This window comes from Erinaceus europaeus, chromosome 1 (genome assembly GCF_950295315.1).
Source record: "Erinaceus europaeus chromosome 1, mEriEur2.1, whole genome shotgun sequence".
Classification (NCBI taxonomy): Eukaryota; Metazoa; Chordata; class Mammalia; order Eulipotyphla; family Erinaceidae; genus Erinaceus; species Erinaceus europaeus.
Window position 1 is genome coordinate 144,903,915 of NC_080162.1, and position 25,823 is coordinate 144,929,737.

The following is a 25,823-nucleotide window of genomic DNA, read 5'->3' on the forward strand; positions in this document are numbered from 1 at the left end:
TAGTGAAAACCATGAGGACAGTGAGAGTCAGGAGCCACTCATATGGCCTAGCCTGGGAGCCACACTCCTATTGGGCCCCCTTTCGCTCAGCCCCCAGGGACCAGGGGATTAGTCTGACTGGATCATCAGGGAGAATCCAGGCCAGGGAAAATAGGCAGAGCTGGCAGCACTTGCACATGAATATCAAGACCTGAACACAGATGCTACTGCTGGTTCTGTGCTGGCTGAGAGAGAAGGAAATTGAGAGAACAGAGTGTTTGTCTGCAGTTAGAATGAAGCTGCTATAGCTGAAAATTGACTGTTGTCCCCAAGTGAAACTTGGACTGGCTGTGGTGTATTGCAGCAAAGCAAATAACTCTGGAAGGGGGGACAAGCGGGGAAGGAGATCTTGGGATCCTGATGTAAGAAGGGGAAGGGCTTAGGCTGGGTTTAGGCTTAGGCTGGGGAAGGTCTTAGGCTGGGCTTAGGCTTAGGCTGGGGAAGGGCTTAGGCTGAGAGACTGCTGTGCAAACACCTGCCATAGTGAGATGGGAAGTTGTACCCATGTGTCAACAATTGTATAATTAAACCCTCAATAAAAAAAAATTGTCTGGTATAATAAAAAAGGTTTAGGAAACCATTATAGTAACCCCATAGAGAAGACCTGTGCCAAAAGGCAAAATAAGCAAAACACACAACACTTATCCAAAAGCACAAAAGGACACTTATCTAGTCACAAATACTTCAAGAAAGGGATCAGATGACCTTAAAACCATCTGAAAGAGAGGAATACCAAAGGAGACCACCCGGACCGAAACAAGACAGGACTAGAATGACCACAGAAACCCAGTAAATCACCCGTGAGTACAAACACGCGTGGCTGGTGACAGAGAGGAGAGAGGGGCCTAAGGAGAGATTAAGTGACTGCTAACAGTTCGACAGTTTGTCAGTGGAGACACCACCTTCAGTCTGCTCCACCAACAAGGGGACAGCTGAAGGGAGGAAAGGACTCCCCAGAGACTCACCAAGTGCAACTCTGAGTCTCCATTGCTACTACCCTCAGAATCTGGAGCAGCAACAGGGAGGGACACCAGGGTACAGAGATCTAACCGGGAAACTCAGAAGACCTATACCTCGGTGGCATAGCTGAGGGGCTGTGAAAGTCTCTTTGCATAACCACTGGATTATCTCTGCCACACCCTGCTTTATCTCTTGGTCAGGAGTCAGTGATTAAGCTAAGAAGCCTACTGATAGTTTAAAAGCCCTCAGGCTACCATAGCCTACAGGGGAAAAAAAAAAAGGCTTTTACACCACTGAACTCCAACTCAGGGATTGAAAAAACTGTTAACTTATATAAAATGGTTAAAACAACAAGAAAAAATATTGGAGACTCGAACCAGGACAAGAGTCCAGCTAAAAGTCCTCCAGAGGGCGAAGCACAAAACAACGAGTTCAACATCCAAACATTAGCTAAGGAAATAATAACAGGAGTGAGTAAAGAATTTGAAAAAATTGTAATCAGAAATGCAGGAACAACAAATGAGAATATGGAAGAAAATTCTAATTATCTCATGGTTATTAGAGAGCTGAAAGCTGAAATTGCTGAGCTAAAAAGGCAACTAGCTGAACAAGCTAAAACAGTATCAAAGCAGGGCAACAAAATAGATGAACTCCAGAAAGCAGTAGAGGGCAGAGAGAATAGAATCAATGAGGCTGAAGACAGAATTAGCAAGATTGAGGATGAATTAGAGACAACTAAAGAAGAAGTAAGAGATCTCAAAAAGAGATTAAGAGATGCTGAAAACAACAACAGAGTCCTATGGGATGACTTCAAAAGAAACAATATACGCATTATTGGCTTACCAGAGGAAGAAAGAGAAGGGGAGGAAGAAAGCGTTCTCCAGGCCATAATAGCTGAAAATTTCTCTAGTCTAGACAACACCAAAGACATAAATATTCAAGAAGCCCAGAGGGTCCCAAACAGAATTAACCCAGACCTAAAGACACCAAGACATGTCATACTTAGATTGGAAAGGAATAAGGATAAAGAAAGGATCCTCAAGGCTGCAAGAGAAAAACAAAGAGTCACCTACAAAGGAAAACCCATAAGATTAGCAGCAGACTTCTCCATACAAACACTACAGGCCAGAAGAGAATGGCAAGATATCTATCGAGTGCTCAATGAGAAAGGCTTTCAGCCAAGAATACTATATCCTGCTAGATTGTCATTCAGACTAGATGGAAGCATCAAAACCTTCTCAGACAAGCAACAGTTGAAGGAAGCAACCATCACCAAGCCTGCCCTGAAAGAAGTTCTGAAAGGTCTCCTATAAACAGTCAGACCACCACAAATAAGACATATATCAAAACACTCTAAAACTCTACAAGAATGGCGTTAAAATATCTTCAATCTTTGATATCAATAAATGTGAATGGCCTGAATTCACCTATTAAAAGACACAGAGTAGGAAGATGGATCAGAAAACACAACCCAACAATATGTTGTCTACAGGAAACTCACCTAACGCAACAAGACAAACACAGACTTAAAGTGAAAGGATGGAAAACTATCATTCAAGCCAATGGCCCACAAAAAAGGGCAGGAACAGCTATTCTCATATCTGACATGATAGACTTTAAAATAGATAAGATTAAAAAAGATAGGAATGGACACTACTTAATGCTCAGAGGATCAGTCAATCAAGAGGACTTAACAATTATTAATATCTATGCACCCAATGAGAAGCCATCTAAATACATCAAACTTCTACTGAAAGAGCTACAACAATATATTAACAGTAACACAATCATAGTAGGAGACTTCAACACCCCACTATCTCAACTTGACAGATCATCCAGACAGAAAATCAGTAAAGACATAAGGGAGCTACATGAAGAGATAGATAAACTAGAACTCTTGGACATTTTCAGAGTCATTCATCCCAAGAAACTGGAATACACATTTTACTCAAATCCACATGGATCATTCTCAAGGATAGACCATACGTTAGGCCACAAAGACAGCATCAGCCTATTCAAGAGCACTGAAATCATCCCAAGCATCTTCTCAGACCACAGTGGAATTAAACTAACATTTAACAATCAACAAAAGATTAGTGACAGTGCCAAAATGTGGAAGCTCAACAGTACACTTCTTAACAACTTCTGGGTCAAAGAGGAAATCAAGGAAGAAATCAAAATGTTTCAAGAGTTCAATCAAAATGAAGACACAAGCTATCAAAATATTTGGGACACAGCTAAATCAGTCCTAAGAGGGAAGTTCATAGCTATACAAGCACACATTAGGAAACAAGAAAAGGCACAAATAAACAGCCTGACTGCACATCTCAAAGACCTAGAAGAAGAACAACAAAGGAATCCTAAAGCAACCAGAAGGACAGAAATCACTAAAGTTAGGGCAGAAATAAATAACATTGAGAATAGGAAAACCATACAAAAGATCAATGAAAGTAAATGTTGGTTCTTCGAAAGAGTAAACAAAATCGACAAACCTTTAGCCAGACTCACAAAACAAAAAAGGGAGAAGACCCAAATAAATCGGATAGTAAATGAAAGAGGAGAAATCACAACAGACACTGCAGAAATTCAACATATCATGCGAGGCTACTATGAACAACTATATGCCACCAAGCTAGAGAACCTGGAAGAAATGAATGATTTCCTAGATACCTACCAACTTCCAAAACTAAGTAAAGAGGAAGTGGATAACATGAACAGGCCCATCACAGCTAATGAAATTGAAACAGTTATCAAAAATCTTCCCAAAAATAAAAGTCCTGGACCAGATGGTTTTACAAATGAATTCTACAAAACTTTCAAAGAAGAACTAATACCTCTACTTTTAAAAGTCTTCCAGAAGATTGAAGACACTGGAATACTCCCTGCCAGCTTCTATGAAGCCAACATCACCCTGATACCAAAAGCAGACAGGGACACAACCAAAAAAGAAAACTACAGACCAATATCTCTGATGAACATAGATGCGAAAATATTGAACAAAATTCTAGCCAACCGGATACAGCAGTATATCAAAAAAATTGTTCATCATGACCAAGTGGGGTTTATCCCAGGCATGCAAGGTTGGTTTAATATACGTAAGTCAATCAATGTGATCCACCACATCAACAAAAGCAAGACCAAAAACCACATGGTCATATCAATAGATGCAGAGAAAGCCTTTGACAAAATACAACATCCCTTTATGATCAAAACACTACAAAAAATAGGAATAGATGGAAAATTCCTGAAGATAGTGGAGTCTATATATAGCAAACCTACAGCCAACATCATACTCAATGGTGAAAAACTGGAAGCATTTCCCCTCAGATCAGGTACTAGACAGGGCTGCCCACTATCACCATTACTATTCAACACAGTGTTGGAAGTTCTTGCCATAGCAATCAGGCAGGAGCAAGGAATTAAAGGCATACAGATTGGAAGAGAAGAAGTCAAACTCTCCTTATTTGCAGATGACATGATAGTATACATGGAAAAACCTAAGGAATCCAGCAAGAAGCTTTTGGAAATCATCAGGCAATACAGTAATGTGTCAGGCTATAAAATTAACATTCAAAAGTCAGTGGCATTCCTCTATGCAAACACTAAGTTAGAAGAAATTGAAATCCAGAAATCAGTTCCTTTTTCTATAGCAACAAAAACAATAAAATATCTAGGAATAAAAAAAAAAAAAAAAAAAAACCATCTGAAAGTACCAGAATGACAACAGAATTTCTCAACTCATAATAATCTTTAAGTGGAAATGAAGTAAATTATCTGAAGATTAACTAACTAAAGTAACACAACTTTATCCCCCCCCCCAAAAAAGAAAAAGAGACTCACTGTATACACACACACACACACACATACACACACGCACGCACGCATGCACACACCATATGCTGGTGTTCCCAGGAATGCCTGGCTTGGCACAGCCCAAAGCCTTCCAGTTCTGGCAGAGCTTGTGCTCAGTAAATGCACACTGAGGACGGTGTGATGGGGGAGCAATGAAGGAATGAGTGGGGTAGGGTTAGGGTTAGGGTTAGGGTTCTTTTCATTCTGTCGACATTGACTGAGTGTGCCCTCTGGACTGCTTCTGGAGCTTACAGGAGAGGAGCCATTGCTTTTCCTCCAAACACTAGTAGTGCTCTGTAAACCAGAGCAGTCTTGTTCCCTGCGAGAGTGCTGGGTGATGTGGGGAACATCCACAGCCTCTCTAATCTGTGGCCATTCAGGACTAACATTTCATGGCATTTCCCTTTCCTACTGATGAAATCACATGCCCGCTCCTGGCTCTGAGTCCCTACTGTGCCAGGATGCAGGTCCTGGGGACACACTTGCACCACATGGCCGTGGCTGTGCAGGGTGACAGTACCCAATGCTTCCCTTCCAGGCCCACCTGGCGCTGGCGCTGGCGCTGGCGCTGCTGCTGCTGCTGCTGCGCCTCCTTCTTCTGGGCCTCCAGCTCCTTCTGGGCCTTCTTCAGACTCTGCTTCAGGTCCTTTATTTCATTTTTTAGTTGATTCTCTGCAGGGAGCATGCAAAGGGGAGGGCTCAGGTCAGTTCCAGTCCATGAAGTGGGGTCCTCACACAGGTGATCATTGACACCACAGACTCACACCAGCTCTGTCTCTGGCATTGGACATTGACCTTGGACAGATGGCAGAGCATCTCCGACACTCAGAGCTTCCACAGACTGGAGAGTAGAGAGAGTGACAGTGCTAACTCAGAGGGGTTAGCCAAAAGAGAATTGATGATGCAAACTATGAGTCACTATTCAAGGAAATAGAAAATGATACCAAGAAATGGAAAGACATCCCATGCTCATGGATTGGAAGAATAAATATCATCAAAATGAATATTCTCCCCAGAGCCATATACAAATTTAATGCAATACCCATTAAAGTTCCACCAATCTTTTTTAAGAGAATAAAACAAAACTACAATCATTTATCTGGAACCAGAAAACACCTAGAATTGCCAAAACCATCTTGAGGAAAAGATACAGAAATGGAGACATCACACTCCCAGATCTCAAACTATATTACAAAGCCATCATCATCATCAAAACAGCCTGGTACTGGAACAAAAATGGGCACACAGACCAGTGGAACAGAATTGAAAGTCCAGAACTAAACCCCCAAACATATGGACATCTAATCTTTGATAAAGGGGCCCAGTATTAAATGGAAGAAGGAGACTCTCTTTAATAAATGGTACTGGGAAAACTGGGTTGAAACATGCAGAAGAATGAAATTGAACTACCTTATCTCACCAGAAACAAAAATCAATTCCAAATGGATCAAGGACATGGATGTTAGACCAGAAACTATCAAATACTTAGAGGAAAACATTGGTGGAACACTGTCCCACCTAAACCTCAAGGACATCTTTGATGAAACAAACCCCATTGCAAGGAAGACTAAAGCAGAAACAAGCCAATGGGACTACATCAAATTGAAAAGCTTCTGCACAGCCAAAGAAACTATTAAACAAAGAGACCCCTCACAGAATGGGAGAAGATCTTCACATGCCATACATCAGACAAGAGACTAATCACCAAAATATACAAAGAGCTCAGCAAACTTAGCACCAAAAAAGCAAATGACCCCATTCATAAATGGGCAGATGAGAAAAAAACATTCACTTCAGAAGAGATCCAAAAGGCTAACAAACATATGGAAAATTGCTCCAGGTCACTGATTATCAGAGAAATGCAAATAAAGACAACATTGAGATACCACTTCACTCCTGTGAGAATGGCATACATCAAAAAGGATAGCAGCAACAAATGCTGGAGAGGCTGTGGGGACAGAGGAACTCTTGTGCACTGCTGGTAGGAATGTAAATTGGTCCAATCTCTGTGGAGAGCAGTCTGGAGAACTCTCACAAGGCTAGACATGTACCTTCCATATGACCCAGTAATTACCCCAAGGATTCCATAATGCCCAGTCAAAAAGATATGTGTACACCTATGTTCATAGCAGCACAATTCATAATAGCTAAAACCTGGAAGCAACCCAGGTGCCCAACAACAGATGAGTGGCTGAGAAAGCTGTGGTATATATACACAATGGAATACTATGCAGCTGTCAAGAACAATGAACCCACCTTCTCTGACCCATCTTGGATGGAGGTAGAAGGAATTATGTTAAGTGAGCTAAGTCAGAAAGATAAAGATGAATGATCTCACTCATCAACAGAAGTCGAGAAAGAAGAACAGGAAGAGAAACTAAAAGCAGGATCTGACTAAATTGAGGCAAAATATATACCTGAAAGCAGAAATACAAAAGAGTCTGCAGTGAGTACCCCCCAACACTTCATCTGCACTATTCCGACCTTTAGGTCCATAATGGTTCAACAATTTGTTTGTCTTTGTATGTTAAAGTCTCTTTTCAGCCACCAGGTTCCAGATGCCAGCATGATGCCAACCAGACTTCCCTGGACAGACAACCCCACCAATGTGTCCTGGAGCTCTGCTTCCCCAGAGACCCACCCTACTGGGGAAAGAGAGAGGCAGACTGGGAGTATGGATCAACCAGTCAACACCCATGTTCAGCGGGGAAGCAATTACAGAAGCCAGGCCTTCCACCTTCTGCAACCCACAACAACCCTGGCTCCATGCTCCCAGAGGGATAGAGAATGGGAAAGCTATCAGGGGAGGGTATGGGATATAGAGATCTGGTGGTGGGCATTGTGTGGAGTTGTACCCCTCCTATCCTACAGTTTTGTTAATGTCTCCTTTTTAAATAAATAAATAAATAAAATTAAGCATTTTATATTAAAAAAAGAAAAAGAGACACCTACAGCACTGCCTCACCATCTGTGAAGCTTCCCCCCACACCTGCAGATGGTGGTCAGTGGCCTCAATTCGGCCTCTGGACATGGTAACAGATGTGCTCAAGCAGGTGCGCTACCACCTGCCCCCCCAATAGTTTTCTAAAAAGAGAGATACATTATTCTCCAGAAGAGAGATACCTTGGCTGACAGACATGATAGAATGTTCCATGTTTTATCAGTAGAGAAATGCAAATGAAAACTACACTGAGATTGCACCTTACATCTGTGAGAATGGCTTACATCACCTTATCAGGATATGATAGGTGTTAGAGAAAAAGGAACTCTGCTACACTGCTGGTAGGAATGCAAGCTGGTGCAGCCTCTTAGGAAGATAGTATGTAGAAAGCTTAAATAAAAATTGGGGCTCTGGTCGTGGCACACCTGGTTAAGTGCACAAATTATAGTGTGCAAGGACCCAGGTTCAAGTCCCTGGCCCCTACCTGCAGCTGACTAATTTCTCTTACTGCAACATATGGAAAGCTGGTATGCTATTGTTTATGTCAAAATTGCAATTAAAATTAAATAACATGATGCCCATTGCTTTTTTTTTTTTTTTTTTACTTCCAGGGTTATTTTGGGGGCTCAGCCTGCACTATGAAGCCACTGCTCCTAGAGGCTATTGTTTCCCTTTTGTTGTCCCTGTTGTTTATCAGTTGTTTATATTGCCATTGTTATTATTGGACAGGACAGAGAAAAATCAAAAGAGGAGGGAAAGACAGAGGGGGGGAGAGAAAGATAAACACCTGCAGACCTGCTTTACCACTTGTGAAGTAACCTCCTGCCATTCTGGAAGCCAGGGGCTCAAACCAGGATCCTTGAGTCAGTCCTTGTGCTTCGAGTCATGTGGACTTAACCCACTGAGCTACTGCCTAGTCCCCGTACTTTGCTCATCTTTTCTGGCTTTTTGCACACTGATCAGAATAATTCATATACATCCATATGTCCATATACATACTGAGTTATAGTACTGAGATAGCACTGGTAATGGTGCTATTTTAAAACATTGCATCTGAACTAAGAATAACAAAGAAGAGCACCTGAGAACACAAGACAAGACTCAGAATACTTTGGGAACCCACCAAGTCACGGGTGAATGCAAACTCATGTGGCTCATGGACAGAGTTGCCTAAGGAGAGATTGCTGGGGCTGAAAGCCCGTACCTACTCAGGATTGACTGGTAACAGTCCCACAGTTTGCCAGTTGAGGCACCACCTCTGGTCTGAGTTATATTAACAAATAAACTGCCGATGGGAGGAGAGGATCCCCTAAGGCTCACCAAATGCAACTGTGAGTCTCCACTGCTACTGTCCCTGGAGACTAAAGCAACAGTGGGGAGGCCCTGTGTTGACATCATGGGCAGAGACCTAATCAGGCAATCCAGGAGATGACATATAAGTCCCAGTGGTCTGGAAGTGGTGCTGTATAGTGGCAGCCTTTCCATATTGTTCTCCTAATGAATTCGGAGACATGTTGAATCACTGCCTCAGAACCCATGGAGTACAAACAGGATTTGTTTAGAAATTCACAAGGCCAAGGACAGCAGCCCTTCTTGGCTCTGTCTACTGTCAGAGAAACTGAATTGGGCCTGGGGCTTTTGGGCCTTCAGGGATTGGGAGTCTTTTTGCATAACCACTGTGCTATCTCTCCCCCACCCTGTTTTATCGCTAGGTTAGGAGTAGTAATTAAGCTAAAAAATCTACTTGTATTGTTATGTGGAAATGTTATACATCTACAAACTATTGTATTTTACCGTTGCCTATAAACCATTAATCCCCCAATAAAGAAAATTAAAAAAAAAACATTGCATCAGCTCTTTGAAAAGCAAATTAAATGAAGGAAAATAAGCTTCATTGAAATAGTTTTTGACATGTGTATTTATATTGATTGTATGCTTTATCCAGTATTTGATCCTCAGCATCAAAACTGGATATAAGGAATGTAGATAGTCTAAGGGAGAACATGCAGCTGGCTACTGATTTGGGGGTGAAGCAGTGGCACTGAAGTGGCCCAGTCAGTAAAGCCTCTCTTTATAAAGACACCCAAGAACTAGTCTGCTCAGGGGCCCCTGTGTCAACGCCAGTGAGCATCAGAGGACAGCAGGTTTGCAGAAAGCTGCAGGGAGGGCTCTTCACAAGGAGTCTGTCTGTCCTGTGCACAGTGAGACTCAGGAGGAAGCACTGAGCTGGGTCACATGACAGAAAGGGACAAGCTAAGCCAGACCCACGGGTATGACTCCTCTTCACATATGGGCAGAGCCCTGAGTGGGAGCCCTCCCAGGGGGTGGGGAGGGGAGGGCCACCCAGCCTCAACAGGATGATGAGGTGCTGGGGCAGTGTTGGTGTGACCTGTGCTCCCCCACACTGATCACACCCCAGATCCTCCCGCTGTCCCCTCGGGTCCATAGCCGCCACCTGGACTCACCCTTTTCTGATGGATAGAGATGTCTCCTCTGGATGTGTATCCATAGGTATGTTGAATCCAGAAAGGTCTTCTGGCAGAGGGTGCACTGCAGGGAAAGCAGAGGGAAGGGCAGGACTGTGTCACCTGAGTCAGCCTGGGAGCCCACCATGTCAGACTCCACTCCCAGGCAGATCACAGGTGATGCCAAAAACTCATCAGATTGAGCGCAGACGCAGGACGCACTTGTAGACCAGCATGGACGGACATGTGGCCAGTGCGAGCTCTGTGCTCGCACAGAGTTTGGAAAGCAGCACAAATGAAGACAGAAAGATGGATTCTTTCCAAACTCTGTTTCCTTCATGCTGAGCCCAGTGCTCCCACGGCATGGCCCTGCTTTCACCCAGGACTCCTCCACTCACACCTGTACTCACACCTTCAGAGACCACACATCTGATCTGCACACACACCACAACACACACCGGGCACACCTTCATTCACTCACACTCAGCGCACACAAGACACCCCTACACAAACACAGGCTCTACTCACACAATCCTGCATTCTATTTTTAAATATGTATTTATTTTCCTTTTTGTTGCCATTGTTTTTATTGTTGTAGTTATTATTGTTGTTCTTGATGTCATCGTTGTTGGATAGGACAGAGAGAAATGGAGAGAGGAGGGGAAGACAAAGAGGGGGAGAGAAAGATAGACACCTGTAGATACGCTTCACTGCTTGTGAAGCGACTCCCCTGCAGGTGGGGAGCCGGGGGCTTGAACCAGGATCCTTCCGCCAGTACATCCTGCATTCTTTCACACACATCACAGTATATCCTCAGATGCTCACTGCACAGACAAGTGAGCAGCACACACTGCAGATACAGCCCATGCACAGATGCCTTCCCCAGACACCTGCACATGCTACACACACACATTCCTCCTTCCTAAACACGCCTCCCTGCCTTGCATTCACCACAAACACAATAACAAGGCCCTCTCCTTACACACATGCACAGTGAGGCCTGGCTTCCTCCACACACCTTCTGTTCACCTGCACACACACGAGCATGTAGTTGCCCACCCCTAAAATCCTAAGGGTGACAGAAGCCCATACAGGGACAGGGCCCAGGGTGGGTTGTGGGTGCACAGTCCTCTGAGACCCCCCCCTGACCCCCCAGACTCCTTACTGTGTTAAATGGTTCAGAGTCCCTGTAGAGGAGAATCTGCTGAAGGATGCTGATCTTCTCCCTCTGCAGCAGATTCTCCTCCTTCAGAGCCTGCAGCTCTGCAGCCTGGCGCTGCACCTTCTGCTGGGCCTGCTCCTGCTGGGCCAGGCTGGCCTGCAGCTGCGCCTGCAGCCCCCTGCTCATGGCCCTCTGGCAGGTGTGCCGATGGTCCAAGTACTCCATGTTGAGTTGTAAAAGGCGCAGCACTTTGAGAAGCTCTGGGGCGACAGGCTGGGCGCAGTGAGCACAGACTTTTCCCTCAAAGTTGGTGAGGGTGATGTCTCCCATGTGCTCCTGAAGGGTGCCCACGTCCACCTCCTGGACCACACGGTCCACATCCAGGGCGCTAATGCGCCCCCAGTCCACATGCCCATGACGAGGGGCAAACTGGAAGGCAGCGGGTGGGGAGGGCTCCGAAGGGGGGCTGCTGAGGTCAGCAGGCTCATTCGGGTGAATCATGTTCATACAGCGTAAAAATTACACGAACAGCTGCAAAAAGACCAAGGGAGTCAACAGTAGGTGGGAGAGGACATGGACAAGGAGAAGCCTCCACTGAGGCAGGTGCAGGTGATGGTTGGACGCAGCCCCAGCCCAAGGCCCAGTGAGAGGAGGGAGAGCTGAGCAGAGCTGGGCTGCTGCTGGGAAAGAGGAGAGAGCCTGCCTGCCTTCCCTGGGCTGGAGGCTGAGGAGATGGAGGCCAGCTCCTGGGCCAAACAGGACTCTCCACACACCTCCATGCAAGCATTGCCAATCCCAGGTACAAGAGGACTGAGGTCTGGAGCAGCACTGAAACACAGCTGGAGGCATTTCTGACCCCAAGTGTGACCCTCCAGCATCTGTGACCACTCACACATACACATGGATTCATGAGACCCATCTCAGCTCCCAGGCTCACTCTCTCTCAGCCACTCTTCACCATCAGTCCTCCAACCCCCTCCATGACCAGAAGGGAAGGCTGCACCTTCTACTTCACATGTAGAGATATTTGTAAGGGCAGAGGTAGATAGCATAATGGTTATGCAAAGAGACTTTCATGCCTGAGGCTCCAAAGTCCCAGGTTCAATCCCCTGCACCACTTTAAGCCAGGGCTGAGTAGTGCTCTGGGGAAAAAAAAAAAAAGTCAAGGTAACATAATTCAACTCTCTCCAAAATAAAAACGTTTTATATTTTCATTTGTTTTATTTTTAAATTGTATGTGAGTAGTGAGAATACTCCCAGGAGATGGGTCATCCTGAACCCTTCAAACTCTCTTCCCCACCCTGATCCAGCCAATTCCTTGTTCAGATTGCAAGTTCTTAGCCTATCAGCTCCCCCACTTTCTGCCTCCCCCTCACTGCACACTAGCAGTTCACTGCATTGAGTTCCTTCAGATCGGCCCCATGAGTGGCACAGTTGCTACATGCTAGCCACTGCTTTTTCTTACTCTTTCGCTATCGAGATAAAGTGATTTTTCTTGGGAAAATATATGTAACTTTAGGTTAGAGACTTAAAAGTCTCATTACCATCACTGAGGACTTTATTTTTTAGTGGTTTGGCTTCTGGTCTAAATATTAGAAGAAAATGTGATAGGTTTTTTTTTTTTTTTGTGCCATCCTTAATAAACTTTTTAAAAAGATTCTATTTATTTATTTATTTATTTATGAGAAAGATAGGAAGAGAGAGAGAAAGAATCAGACATCACTGTGCTGCCGGGGATTGAACTTGGGACCTCATGTTTGAAAGTATGATGCTTTATCGAGTGCTTTGAATAATTTATTTTTGAACTTGATAGTTAAGAATTTAAATACAAACTGAGTCCTCCCAGGATGTAAGCCAATTTTATATAAATTTGAGTCTTTATAAAATTGTCTTTTAAAACTTAAAAAAAATTTCTCCCATCTAATGGGCAGCTAATGGCTACTGATAAGTAGCTGCAACTTCTCATTTCCAACTTTTACAATCTTTTTTTAAAACTTTTTATATTTATTTGTTTTTTATTTATTTTCCCTTTTGTTGCCCTTGTTGTGGTTATTGATGCCGTTGTTATTGGATAGGACAGAGAGAAATAGAGACAGGAGGGGAAGACAGAGAGGGGGAGAGAAAGATAGACACCTGCAGACCTGCTTCATCACTTGTGAAGCAACTCCCCTGCAGGTGGGGAGTCAGGGGCTCAAACCGGGATCCTTAAGCTGGTCCTTGCGCTTTGCGCCACATGCGCTTGACCTCTGCTCCACCACCCAGCTCCCCAACTTTTACAATCTTTATCAGACAGAGTCCCCAGAGGTATGCCATCTTGGTATAAAATTCAGGACTTGTAAGTATAGTGTTCTGAGTTCAAGCCCCAGACTTCCATGTACTAGAGTGATGCTCTAGCTTTCTCTCTCATTAGTAATGTCTAATTGTGTGACCCATGAAGAGGAAGGCAGGGAGAGAGAAAGGCAAGACCCCTCCCAGGACCTTGCCCTCACCATAGAGCAGCTATGGTAGGGACTGTCCCAGTCTCTGAAGGAAGGCTGGGGTAGCCAGCACTGTCATTCGAGGAAGACTGGTCCTGAAATGAGTACAGCCAGCACTGTTCCCAGCTGTGACCATGAGCTCTAAGCTCGAGCTCAGACCAACAGGGACTCTGAGGCTACACAGGTTCTGGTGCTAAATATAAATATATATATGGGCCCTTGGGTCAGGCGGATAGAGGTAAATATTTTCAAGAATGGGAGCTACTTTCTGTCTTAATCCAACGTTTCAGCCCTTTACTCTGACACCATTTTCTCAGACAATGTTTTTTTTTTTTTAATTTTTTATTTAAAGGGCTCTTTTTACATTTATTTGTTTATTTATTCCCTTTTGTTGCCCTTGTTGTTTTATTGTTGTAGTTATTATTGTTGTTATTGATGTTGTCTTTGTTGGATAGGACAGAGAGAAATGGAAAGAGTAGGGAAGACAGAGAGGGGGAGAAAAAGATAGATACCTGCAGACCTGCTTTACCGATTGTGAAGCGACTCCCCTGCAGGTGGGGAGCCGGGGGCTCGAACTGGAATCCTTATGCCAGTCCTTGCGCTTTGCACCACCTGCACTTAGCCTGCTGTGCTACCGCCCGACTCCCTCAGACAATGTTTTTATCTAGCTTCATGCTAGCTAGCTATCAAACTCAGGCAGGGACCACCATAGACATGGGGCCCCGGAAACATGCCTAGGGTGGACTTCCTAGCTTTCTTCCACCCTGAGATTCCTGATCTCATCTGCTCTGTTCCTGCTTTTTCATTCCTGTTCATGAACTATTTTGTCTCACTTTATATCCTACCACCTTCTAGACCATGTTGCAGACACTACCATGATTCCATCCTGACTTCTTTGGGCAGACGATTTCACCAATGTGTCCTGGAACCTCATCTTTCCAGAGCTCTGCCCCACTATGGAAAGACAGAGACGGGCTGGGGGTATGAATTGACCTGCCAACACCCAAGCCCAGTGGAGAAGCAATTACAGAAGCCAGAACTCCTATCTTCTACACTCCCCAAACAACTTTTAGGTGGGGGTAAATAGCATAACAGTTATGCTAAAAGACTCTCATTCCTGAAGCTCCAAAGACCCAGGTTTACTCTCCTGTACCACAATAAGCCAGTGCTGATCAGTGCCCAGGATAAAAAAAAAAAAAAATGAATGAATGAAAGAGAAAAAGAAAGATTGGTGTATTGCACCAAAGTAAAGGATTCTGAGGTGGGCTGGAGGAGAGTGCTCAGGTCCTTGAACATGATAGTGGAGGAGGGAACCTAGGTGAGGAGGTTAGAGTGTTATGTGGAAAAGTGAGTAACAACTATTTTATTGTACTGTGACACTAAACCGTTCATCCAACCACTAAAGAAAAAAATTTTACAAAGTCAAGGTAAAAGGAAGTCTCTAAAATCCAACCCCTCCAAGCCCATGAGGGAAAGGCCTGCACTTTCTACTTAAAATGTGGAGTTATTTGTTAAAGGACATGAAGTAGGGGCAGGGGAGATAGCATAATGGCTATACAAAGAGACCCTCATGCCTGAGGCTCTTAAATCCCAGGTTCAATCCCCTGCACTACCACAAGCCAGAGCTGAGTAGTGCTCTGCTAAAAATAAATAAATAATTTTTTTTTTTTAGAAAGCAAGGTAAAGGAAGTTGGGTGGTAGCGCAGCGGGTTAAGCGCAGTTGGCGTAAAGCACAAGGACCAGTGTGAAAATCCCAGTTCGAGCCCACGGCTCTCCGCCTTCAAGAGAGTCACTTCACAAGCCATGAAGCAGGTCTGCAGGTGTCTCTCTCTCTCTCTCTCCCCTCTCTGTCTTCCCCCCCTTCATTTCTCTGTGTCCTATCCAACGACAACAATAATAATAAAAAAAGGCAACAAAAGAGAATAAATAAATACCTAAAAAAAAAAATAAATAGAAAAAAAAATCAAGGCCAAAATAAAAACAAACTTCTATTTCCTTACTGGGGCCTGGTGGTGGCACATCTGCTGAAAAGCACACATGACAAAGTGAAGTCAGGCACAAGACACCATGAGCAGCCCTGTCTGAGTTGCAGCCCTGTCATTGGGGACTCAGACACAAATGCCACAATGTGACTTGTGACTCCAGGAGGCAACAGCTGAGCAGACAGGCTTGGTAGGAGGGGACAGAACACCTGCTTCCTGCCCTCCCACAAACCAGAGCTCACCTGAGATAAGAGGATCAGAAAATGGCAACTCTGCTCCAACGCACAGAGTTCTGGGCCTCTGTGGCTGGCACAAAGTCCTTTAACCAGGGAGCCTGCTGCCATCACAATCCAAGCCTCGAAGTGCTGCTCTGTGATGTCAGAGCCCCAGCTGGACTTTCAGAGTTGTGTTTCCTGGGGGCCTGGAGATGGCTCACCCGGGAGGCACACAGCCCACCATTGGGAGACTGGCCATGGGCACAAGCACACAGCACCAGCACCCAGGGGAAGGTGGAGCAGGGCTGTGAGAATCCTTTCTCCTGTAGCTCTGTAATTCTTTCTAAACAAAGAGTGAAAAACTTGGCCTGGAACATCACTCAGTTGTGGCACCAAGTCACACATGAACATTTTCAAAGGTCATTCTTCTTATTCAGCTATGAGCCTGTTACTTGCCCCACACAATTTATGTATGTGGGACTCGGGGCCCCAACCTCCTGTGCCTCAGGTCAGTCAGCTCCTAGGTTATAAAGTCAAGCTTGAAGCTGAATTCAATCTAATAACAAAGATGTGTGTTGGAATTTGAGGCAGACCATTCTCACCAGAGTGAATTAATGTCTCAGTGTGCTTTCAATTTCGTTTTCCTTATAACAGGAGGATGGAGGGTGTTTTTCACGTCTCTGGGCTCCCTGTTTTTCACTTTTCAGAAGAACTGATTCAGACCGGTGGTGACTTTTCCATTGGATTTCTTGATGTTTTTGCTGTGGAGTTGTCTGGTTCTCTGGTTCCTTTACCTACTTTTGATATCACCGCTGTCAGGCTGGTGATGTGCAAATGGGCCTTTTTTATCTCGGTAGAGCAAAGAGAGGCAGTGCCAGGCTGCTGCTCCAGTGTGGACCTGGACACCCTCTGACTGTCCTCTTTTCCAGGGCTGTGGAGGCTACTCACACAGCAGTTGAGATAAGCTTGCTCTTTCTTTTTCATTTTTAATGTTTAAAAACTGTTAGCCTTTTCTTAATATTATTACATATATATGAAACATTGATAAAGCCATAGGATTAGAGGGGTATAACTCCACACAATTCCCACCACCCGAAATCCATATCCCATCCCCTCCCCTGATAGCTTTCCTATTCTTTAACCCTCCGGGAGCATGGACCCAAGGTCATTGTGGGTTGCAGACGGTGAAAGGTCTGCCTTCTGTAATTGTTTCCCCCCTGAACATGTGCGTTGACAGGTTGATCCATACTCCCAGCCTGCCTCTCTCTTTCCCTAGTGGGGCGGGGCTCTGGGGAAGTGGAGCTCCAGGACACATTGGTGGGGTTGTCTGTAAAAGGGAGTCTGGTCAGCATCATGCTAGCACCCGGAACCTGGTGGCTGAAAAGAGAGTTAATGTACAAAGCCAAACAAATTGTTGAACAATCATAGACCTAAAGGCTGAAATAGTGTAGATGAAGGATTGGAGAGTCCTCCATTTTTAAAAAAACAGAGCACTGCTTATCTCTGTATTGGGGATTGAGCCTGAGACCTATGATCTCTGGCATGAGGGTCCTTTGCAGAACCATCGATTTGTCTCCCAGGCTCAGCTTTAGAATGTTGGTCTTTAATCACTTTGGTGTCCTATATACTACAGGGTCAAGCAAAGTCTTGTCTTAGTCAGTTGGGGCCAGTCTAGCAAAGGACCACAGACTAAGTGGCTATGAAAATAACAGAAAGAAACTTTGTTATGGAGGCCAAAATCACGAGGTCAGATTCAGCCCCAGCTCAGAGTGAAGAGCCTATTCCAGGCGGCAGACTGGAGTGTTCTAGGTTCCTAGGCTCATTTTATCAGAGACCTAATTCCACTCCTGAGGGCTCCACCCTCATGACCTATATGCCTTCCTGTCCCAAAGCCCCATCTTCTAAGTCAACACATTGGAAGTTAGGAGATCAACATATAGGGCAGTTAAATAGCTCACTTGATTAATGTGCTTCTTTGCCATGTGTATAGCCCAGGACAAAACCCAGTCCCCTACGCATAGAAGGCTGTGCTGCTACACTCTCTCACTGGCTCTGTCACTCGTGCTTTCCTCCTTTTTAAAAAATAGAAGGAAAAAAAATAATTGAACATATGACATGTAGCACATATTCAGTGCCTTGTGGGTTCCCCAGAACATCAGTCCTCACGTCAAGGGCCCTCTCAAGCTCCCTCATCACCAGAGTGTCTGCCACTCCTCACTATGTAGGCAAACCATAAAATCAAAACTTAACCTGTGGCCCTATATACCGCCACATAAATTTTTACCTCCTCTTTTAGGAGGCCTGAGAATTAATACTTCTTCACAAAAAATCCTCATCAATCGATGTTTTCTAGAACTTCCCTTATGGAAGATTACTCTATGAAAAAATAGTTGATATCTTTAGCCAAATGTAAAATTGTGATGCTTTTTAAAAATATATTATTCATTCTAATGGTTCATCCCTTTGAGAATCACTGTTGAGAATATCTGACAATGAGATTAAAAATACTGACAACTGGGCTAGCTGTTTACTCCCAGCTCCTTGCCCTGGGCTCTCAGATTCCTGACACCACAGTCAGCCCTGAGGCTGGTTCTGTTCCCTCTGGCTGTCCACTGACCCTGTCCCCAGAACCCCAGCTGCTACTCAGCTCTCCTGGGGTCTCCACAGGCAGAACCCCGGGGCTCACCCTCTCAGGGAGGAGTGTGGTCACACACTGGTACTCACTTCCACATCTGGACAATGTGGAGCCAATGTGAGTCCTGAGCTCTAGAGTGCAGGCTTGCCTTACTCACCTGAGACGGCCTCACAAGTTGATTCTGGGGTGTGGAGACATACACTGTCACCAGAGGGTGCTCTGGTGTCATTCCTGGAGTCTGCAGGCCTTGCAGTGGCAGAGCAGGGGCTGTGTTCTGAGAGGTCAGGAAGGGACCAGCTGTGAGGGTCTGAGCTGGGTCAGGGAGCAGGTTCTGGTGCTGGGCTGAGGGGGTGGGGTTAGGGGGCCAGTGAGGGCTCAGATCAGGAGCACTGCCCTCCTCAGTGCCAGCTATTCAGGGGACAGGCTGTCCCTAGATTTGCCAGCTGGGGGCTGATTTCCTCTGACCTGCTCCTGGGTCACACATTGGCCATGGTGATCGCATCCCAGGGTGGCATGACCTAGCCCTCTGGAAAGTTGTTTCTTTGTTTGCTTAGACAGACAAACAGAGGGAGAGAGTGAAAGAGACCATAGCACCAAAGCTTCCACCAATATTGGTAGCAGCTGGGCTCAAACCTGGCTTACACAGAGCAAAGAAGTATAAACTCTTGGTATCCAAAGACCCAGAGCAGAGTTTGGCACTTAGATGGCTCCCAGTAACCCTTGGCCTTATTGGAGCTGGGGTACAGTGAGGGTTGCATGGGAGGCCCTGGTCAGATGAAGAGGGAGTCTTCTTTTGTGTCTCTTTTCAAAAAATATGTATAGAGTTATATATTCATTAATTTACCATTTATTTATTTATGAGCAAGATGAGAGGAGAGAAAGTATCCTGAGTGTCCCTGGTAAATGCACTGCCAGGAATCAAACTCTGGACCTTATGCCTGAGAGCCCAACACTTCATCCGCTGTACTAGTTCTCAGGGCTCTGAAGCTGGACTCTTTGTGGAATTCCCAACGAGGTGGACGTGGGTGCTTGTCAAGTGCACTTCCTCCTAACAGCCCTGCAGGAGGACACTCTCTCTACACATGGGGGCCCTGAGCTGCAGTGAACTCTCACAGGAGGACACGCAGCGACTCCGAGTGTTCTGCACCCTGCAGGGCCTGGTGGACAGACATGAGGAGCAGGTGCTCCAGGCCCCCACATGTCTACCCCGCCCCCACTTTCACTGCACTCCCAGAACACAGCAGTGGCCGCCAGCCCCAGGCTGAGCATAGCGAGACCTGAGCCCACTGGCTCTGTAAGTGGCCCACTGGGAGAGCTAACTCTGCCCCTTTGACAGAGGTCACTGCATTTGTGATGGGCCATAGCTTGGGGATGAGGTGTGGAGGAGCATCTTTGACTCAAAGGCCTGGAAACCTCTCTCCCCTGCAGAGCGTGGCAGGAAGCTCAGGAGAAAAGGGTCCCTGACCAGGACTGGGGAAGAAGAAAGGGATTTCCTCTCAGAGAGGGTGGCTCACAGCTACCCTTGTGGAAGTGAAGAGGAGGAAGGCGGGGAGAGAGAAAAGGAGGAAAGGGGAGTCAGTGGACGAGGAAGCTATAGGTGAGACTTAAAGCTGTTTAGCAAAACAGAGGACAATGAAGACTGACGATATACTAGATTTGTTTAGAATTTTTTTTCAGGACTAGGCTGTGGTACAACCAATTGAGTTCACACATTACCATGTACAAAGAAAGCCCTGACTTCAAGCTCCCAGTCCCCACCTAGAGCCGGGAAGCATCATGAGTGGCGTAGTAGTGTTGCAGGTATCTTTCCTTCTCTCTCCATTCTATCTCCCATTGCTTCTTCATTTCTCTCTGTCCATATACAAAATAAATAAATTCATGAAAATAGTTTAAAGCAAAATTTTCTTTTTTTTTTTTATTCAGGAACAGAAAGGCAGGGAAAGAGTGAAAGAGATCACAGCATAGAGTTTCCTCCAATGTGGTAGAGGCCAGGCTCAAACCTGGGTCATGCACATGGCAAAGCAGCCCACTATCCAAGTGAGCTATTGCTCCAGCCTTTTGGGGTGTATGTGTGTGTGCACGTGTGTGTGTCCGTGTGTGTATGTGTGTGTGTGTGTGTGTGTGTGTGTGTGTGTGTGTGTGCATGCAAGTGTGTTGGTGTCATAATGGTTATTTTGAAAGTGAACTAGATTTTAGAAACAAAGGTGCAAATATGTGTAGAGGCCATGAGATGACATTTTGGAAGGGGGTTGGCAGAGACCTAAGAGTATCAAGAGTGCCTCCTTTTGAGAACTGTTTATATTTGTTTTCATTTCTTTTTGTCCGAGAGAGGTACTGAATCAGAGAGAGAGAGAGAGAGAGAGAGAGAGAGACCCCAGCCCTGAAGCTTCCTCCAATGCAGGGGAGCTGAGCTCAGACCTGGGTCACACACATGGCAAAGCAGTGTGCTGTCCCACAGCTTTTTCACCAACCTTGGAGCATGTTCATCTCAACAGTGCAGAGACTGGAGGAGATTGATCTACACATCTATATATGGCATCCATGACACATTCTAGTGCACACAGACAAGTCTGTTCAGTGTGGGAAGGGGTGTGCACTGACCCAGTGACCCTGTTGTGCTCTGGGCCCTGAGTCACCCCTGCCTTGTGCCAAAGTCACCAGTCTCTGGGGGCTGAAGAACAGCCAGGACCAGGGTGTGTGGGGCTTCAGAGCTCAGCCCCAAACTTCCCTGGGAACTCTGAGTAAGTTGAGGGCTTCTTGCCCTTGAGCTGGTCCTCCAGGAGATCTTCCAAAGAAATGTCAGAATCACTTTCATCTGAAAGCTGCATGGAAGAAAGTAGAGAAAAATACACCTGAGAGTCAGGAAGACACCCAACACATGAGAGCAAAGACTTGCAGGTGTGAGGGTCCAGCTGACACCCCAGCATGCCCAGTGCCAGAACTGAGCATGGTTTCTCTGTATGGTTCTCTCTCTCTCCCTCTATCTCTCTCTCTCTCTCTCTCTCTCTCTCTCTCTCTCTCAATTTCTTTAAAAAAAAAAAAACAAACACAAAACTATAGAAAAAATAGTGCAATGCATGTGCCTCAGAAGCTGTGCCCCAGGGTGGGCCTAGGACCAGAGATGGGTGAGAAGGTGGCAGCTCCTGCTCCTCTGTGCTCCCCGTTTCTTTTCTCTGATGTCAGCATCAGATCTGGGGGCAGGGATGTCAAAGTCTCCTGATTATACTACTAAACCAGAGCAAATTCTCTGCAAAGTCCTATGTGCCAATCAAGATGCTCTTGCAACTTAAACTTTGTCCAGATATTTTTGGCACTTCAAACTGACAGAGCTGGAGCCCCTATTTTCCAAATTCCTGAGCTGAACACAACAAGTGCTCAAGCTCCTAGCCCACCTTTCCTCACTCTGCTTCTCCAGGGTCTGTCCTCTGACCATAGAGACAGGAAGGGGGCCAGAGGGCCAGGAACCCTCTGGCTGTGGGCAAGGGGGAGCCCAGAGGGTCACAGCCAAGGTGACCCCTCCACCATAACCCCAGCCAGAGTTCTCCTGTCCCTGCTGGCCGAGGCCAGAGCCATCTGGGCACTGACAGAACATGCTCTTCATTTTCTGCTGGAACTCAAGCCACCAGTCAGAAGCCACCAATCAGAAGCCACCCAGCCTCAGAGCAGACTTTTGGGATTATTAGTGTCCTTTCACAGTAGGACAATGTTGTTGATTATTTGATCTCATTATCCATAGGAGGTACTTAATAAACCAAGCATATTCTGTATCAAAGGGAGAGGGGCAAGCAGGCTGGTACTGAAGGACTTTTGACAATTTCTTGGTACTACTGGATTTGAGGTCAAAGTTTTGATCATCCCAGGTTGTGTCTTTTTGATTAACAGGAGGCTGAGCCTCTGAGCTCTCATCCAGAGAGCAGATGAAACCTGAGAGATAGTACTGAGACCTGAGAAAGAAGCCTGAGAGACAGCACTGAGATCTGAGAGGGAAACCTGAGAAACAGTACTGAGACCTGAGAGAGAAAGTACCAAGACCTGAGAAAGAAACCTGAGAGACAGTACTGAGAGCTGAGAGAGAAAGTACCAAGACCTGAGAAAGAAGCCTGAGAGACAGCACTGAGATCTGAGAGGGAAACCTGAGAAACAGTACTGAGACCTGAGAGAGAAAGTACCAGGACCTGAGAAAGAAACCTGAGAGACAGTACTGAGATCTGAGAAAGTACTGAGACCTGAACAACAGTGGAAATGGCGAGGTCTCCTGCAGTGTTCCCTATGGCACTGATGCTCCTTGGATATTGTGCACAACTCAGACCCTTGACACCTGAGGAAGCATGACACCCTCCCTGTCTCCCACACCTACCTGAGCAAACTTTCTCAGTGTAGCTGCCCTCGGTGGCTTTAGAGACTTGGGCTTCACAAAGATAGGGTGACCGTCTGGCTTTGCCACTGGGAAGCTCACATCTTTGTCATGGTGTGGGGGCACTGAGTGAAGCCGTGTTCCTGGAGGGCAAACAGAAGCTGTGTTAGTGACAACAGCCTGGAGAATGGCTGTGTCACCCTGTGGGGTGTGAACAAGGGTCCTGAGCAGCCGAAGGGCAAAGAGGAAGAGCAAGGAGAAACAGAGGGGTCCTGACAACAGGGTCTGTGAAAGGAGATGTTGACCCCCTGAAAATTTAACTGTAGGGCAGGAGAGGAACAGCATGGCTGGGTCACAGACTGCAAGTAGAGCCTTTCCCCCCAACGCTTCCCTTGAGAGAAAGCTCTATAGTGAACTGCAAGATGAAGAGACAAACATATCTTCCCTCAGGGTTTCTACTAAGAACATGGAAACAACAGAACAGACATGAGCACAGGATCCTGTGGCCAGGCAGCCAGGCAGTGAACTTACGCAGAAAGGGGTCAATGATGACACGTCATCACAGGCTCCTGGGGACATGGGAACCCAAGGTGGACATCGGGAATGGCCACATGCAGACCTCAGGATTGACCGGGAAGCCAGGAGCTAAGCATGGGCTTTGGTTCTAGATGTAAAAGGGCGTGAGCAGATGTCTGGCTCCTTGAAGTATTCAGGAAATATTCTAAGGCCAGATATAGGGCTCAGTTGGTAGAACACTGGTTTTGTAAGCTTAAGGATCAGTGCTATTTGAGCCAGAGTGGTGCTCTGGCTTGACCTGGCCTAGCCTGGCTTTCATCTCCCATCCTTCTCCTTTTCCTTCTCCTTCTTCTTCTGCTTCCTCTTCTTCTTCTCCTCCTCATTTCCTCTCTCTCTTCCACTGTCTCTCACTCACTCTCTGTCCCCTGTGAAACTATCTATAATATATGACAAACAGAGACTTTTTTAATTTTTAATTTAATTTTAAAAAGAATTATTCACTGAATACTGAGATACCACCTCATACTTTCAGAATGGCACATATCAGAAAGGGCAGGGAGACAGTATTGTGGTTATGCAAAAAATATTGATGCCTGAGGCTCGAAGGTCATAGGTTCAATCCCTGGTGCCACCATAAGTCAGAGCTAAGCTCTGCTTTAAAAAAAGAAAAAAAGGAACAAAAAAAAAGCAGATATGACAAATTCTGGCCAGGACCAGAGAAAAAGGGACCCATCTACACGGTCATTGGCAAAGTAAAATGGTTAAATTTCTACAGAGACTTCTCAGGGAATGAAAATTAGATTTATTATATGATACAAGAATGTCTGCCTTGGTCAACTGTCATAGAAATTTACACAAATATAAAAAGGAATATGTTCAGGGACAGTCTCTGTCTCTCACTTCTACCAAAAAATGACCCTTAGAAATAGTGGAGTCATGCAGGCAGTGAGACAGAGCAATAACCCAAACCCTGGTGGCAAAGGTGTGTGTGTGTGTGTGTGTGTGTGTGCGTGCGTGCGTGCGTGCGTGTGTGTGTGTGTGTGTGTGTGTGTGTAAATAACTATGTTCACTGAGTGTTCTTTACAATAACTGAGATTTGGAAACAACCCCGGAGTTCAATGACAGAGGACTAGATAAGAAGGTAGTTTCTATGTAGGCAATGAGGAAGTGTTGATTTACATGGGTGCAGTCACAGAGGTACAGTTCCATATCTGCCCAATATGGGTGTCACCAGACCTCGGGCTCATCCCACCACCACTGTCCTCTACCACAGAGCACTGGTCCCAAGTCCCAGTTTGCCTCCCTCAACCCGATTGCTCAGATCTGCTGCAAAGACCACACTCCATTAAGGTGCAGCCTGCACCACCTCTTGATTTGTTTCTCAGGTCCCACATCTGAATGAGGTCATCTGATATTCAAGAAGATGAGATCTTGCCTTCTTGACAACATGGGTGGAACTAAAAGGGGACCACACTAAGGGAAATAAAAAGGTAGATGCCAGGTTATCTCACTCCGATGTCAGACTTAAGAAACTAAATAAGGATGTAAGAGTAGACACACATCAGCGGAATAGCAGAAAGGCTCTGAAACACATCCTCATGTATATAGTCAGATAATTTATGAAAAGGGGGCGACGAACATAGAATAGAGCTAATAAATTTCAATACATGATGTGAAGAAATGTCTGTAGCTACACACAAAAGAATGAAACTGGATCACTCTCTCAACAGGCACAACTGTTAACTCCAAGCAGAATAGCCTTGAAATCATAAAGAACATTGAAGCACCAAGGATTCCCCAGTGTAACTTAACTCTAATGGCAAGGGAAACAGAAATAAGACTGAAACAATAAGTGGTTTTCCATCCAGAAGAATGATTGTGGAATGATCTCACTCACAGATAGAAGCTGAAAAACAAGATCAGAAGGAAAAACACTAAGCAGAACTTGGACTGGAATTGTACTGCACCAAAGTAAAAGACTCTGGGGTGAGGGGGAGGGTTCAGTTCCTGGAACATGGTGGCAGAAGAGGACTTAGTAGGGGGTGTATTGTTATGTGGAAAACTGAGAAATGTTACACATGTACAAACTACTGTACTTTATTGTTAACTATAAATCATTAATCCCTCAATAAAGAAATAAAAAGAAAGTGGTTTTCGTAGGAGGAGGGAGCACTGAGAGGATGTGGGGCCTGTGTCCCTGTGGTGGAGAAAGATGGTAGTTTGGT

General features: G+C 45.5%; 2 protein-coding genes across 2 annotated transcripts in view; both read right to left on the bottom strand.

Moving 5' to 3' along the window:
• Nucleotides 1-5,299: 5,299 nt before the first annotated feature.
• On the bottom strand, nucleotides 5,300-11,920 carry LOC132541426 (cilium assembly protein DZIP1L-like). Its single transcript, XM_060202140.1, has 3 exons — nucleotides 11,423-11,920; nucleotides 10,258-10,342; nucleotides 5,300-5,523 (listed from the first exon to the last, which is right to left on the bottom strand). Exons 1-3 carry the CDS (start codon nucleotides 11,918-11,920, stop codon nucleotides 5,300-5,302), a joined length of 807 nt encoding a protein of 268 aa, XP_060058123.1.
• Nucleotides 11,921-19,647: 7,727 nt separating this feature from the next.
• DZIP1L (DAZ interacting zinc finger protein 1 like) overlaps nucleotides 19,648-25,823 on the bottom strand; it is a 49,050-nt gene continuing 42,874 nt past the window's right edge. The window contains exons 14-15 of the mRNA XM_016186304.2: nucleotides 23,086-23,225; nucleotides 19,648-21,550 (exon numbers count right to left, since the gene is read on the bottom strand). Coding sequence (XP_016041790.1) covers nucleotides 21,434-21,550; nucleotides 23,086-23,225 — 257 coding nt within the window. The 3' untranslated portion in view covers nucleotides 19,648-21,433. The remainder of the gene's footprint in view (nucleotides 21,551-23,085; nucleotides 23,226-25,823) is intronic.

Coding starts and splice junctions, on each gene's coding strand:
- LOC132541426 (XM_060202140.1), bottom strand. CDS start 11,920: ATGATTCACCCGAATGAGCCTGCTGACCTCAGCAGCCCCCCTTCGGAG. Junction 10,343..11,422: donor ACTCTGAACCATTTAACACA/GTAAGGAGTCTG, acceptor CTTTCCCTGCAG/TGCACCCTCTGCCAGAAGAC. Junction 5,524..10,257: donor TCTCTATCCATCAGAAAAGG/GTGAGTCCAGGT, acceptor TGCTCCCTGCAG/AGAATCAACTAAAAAATGAA.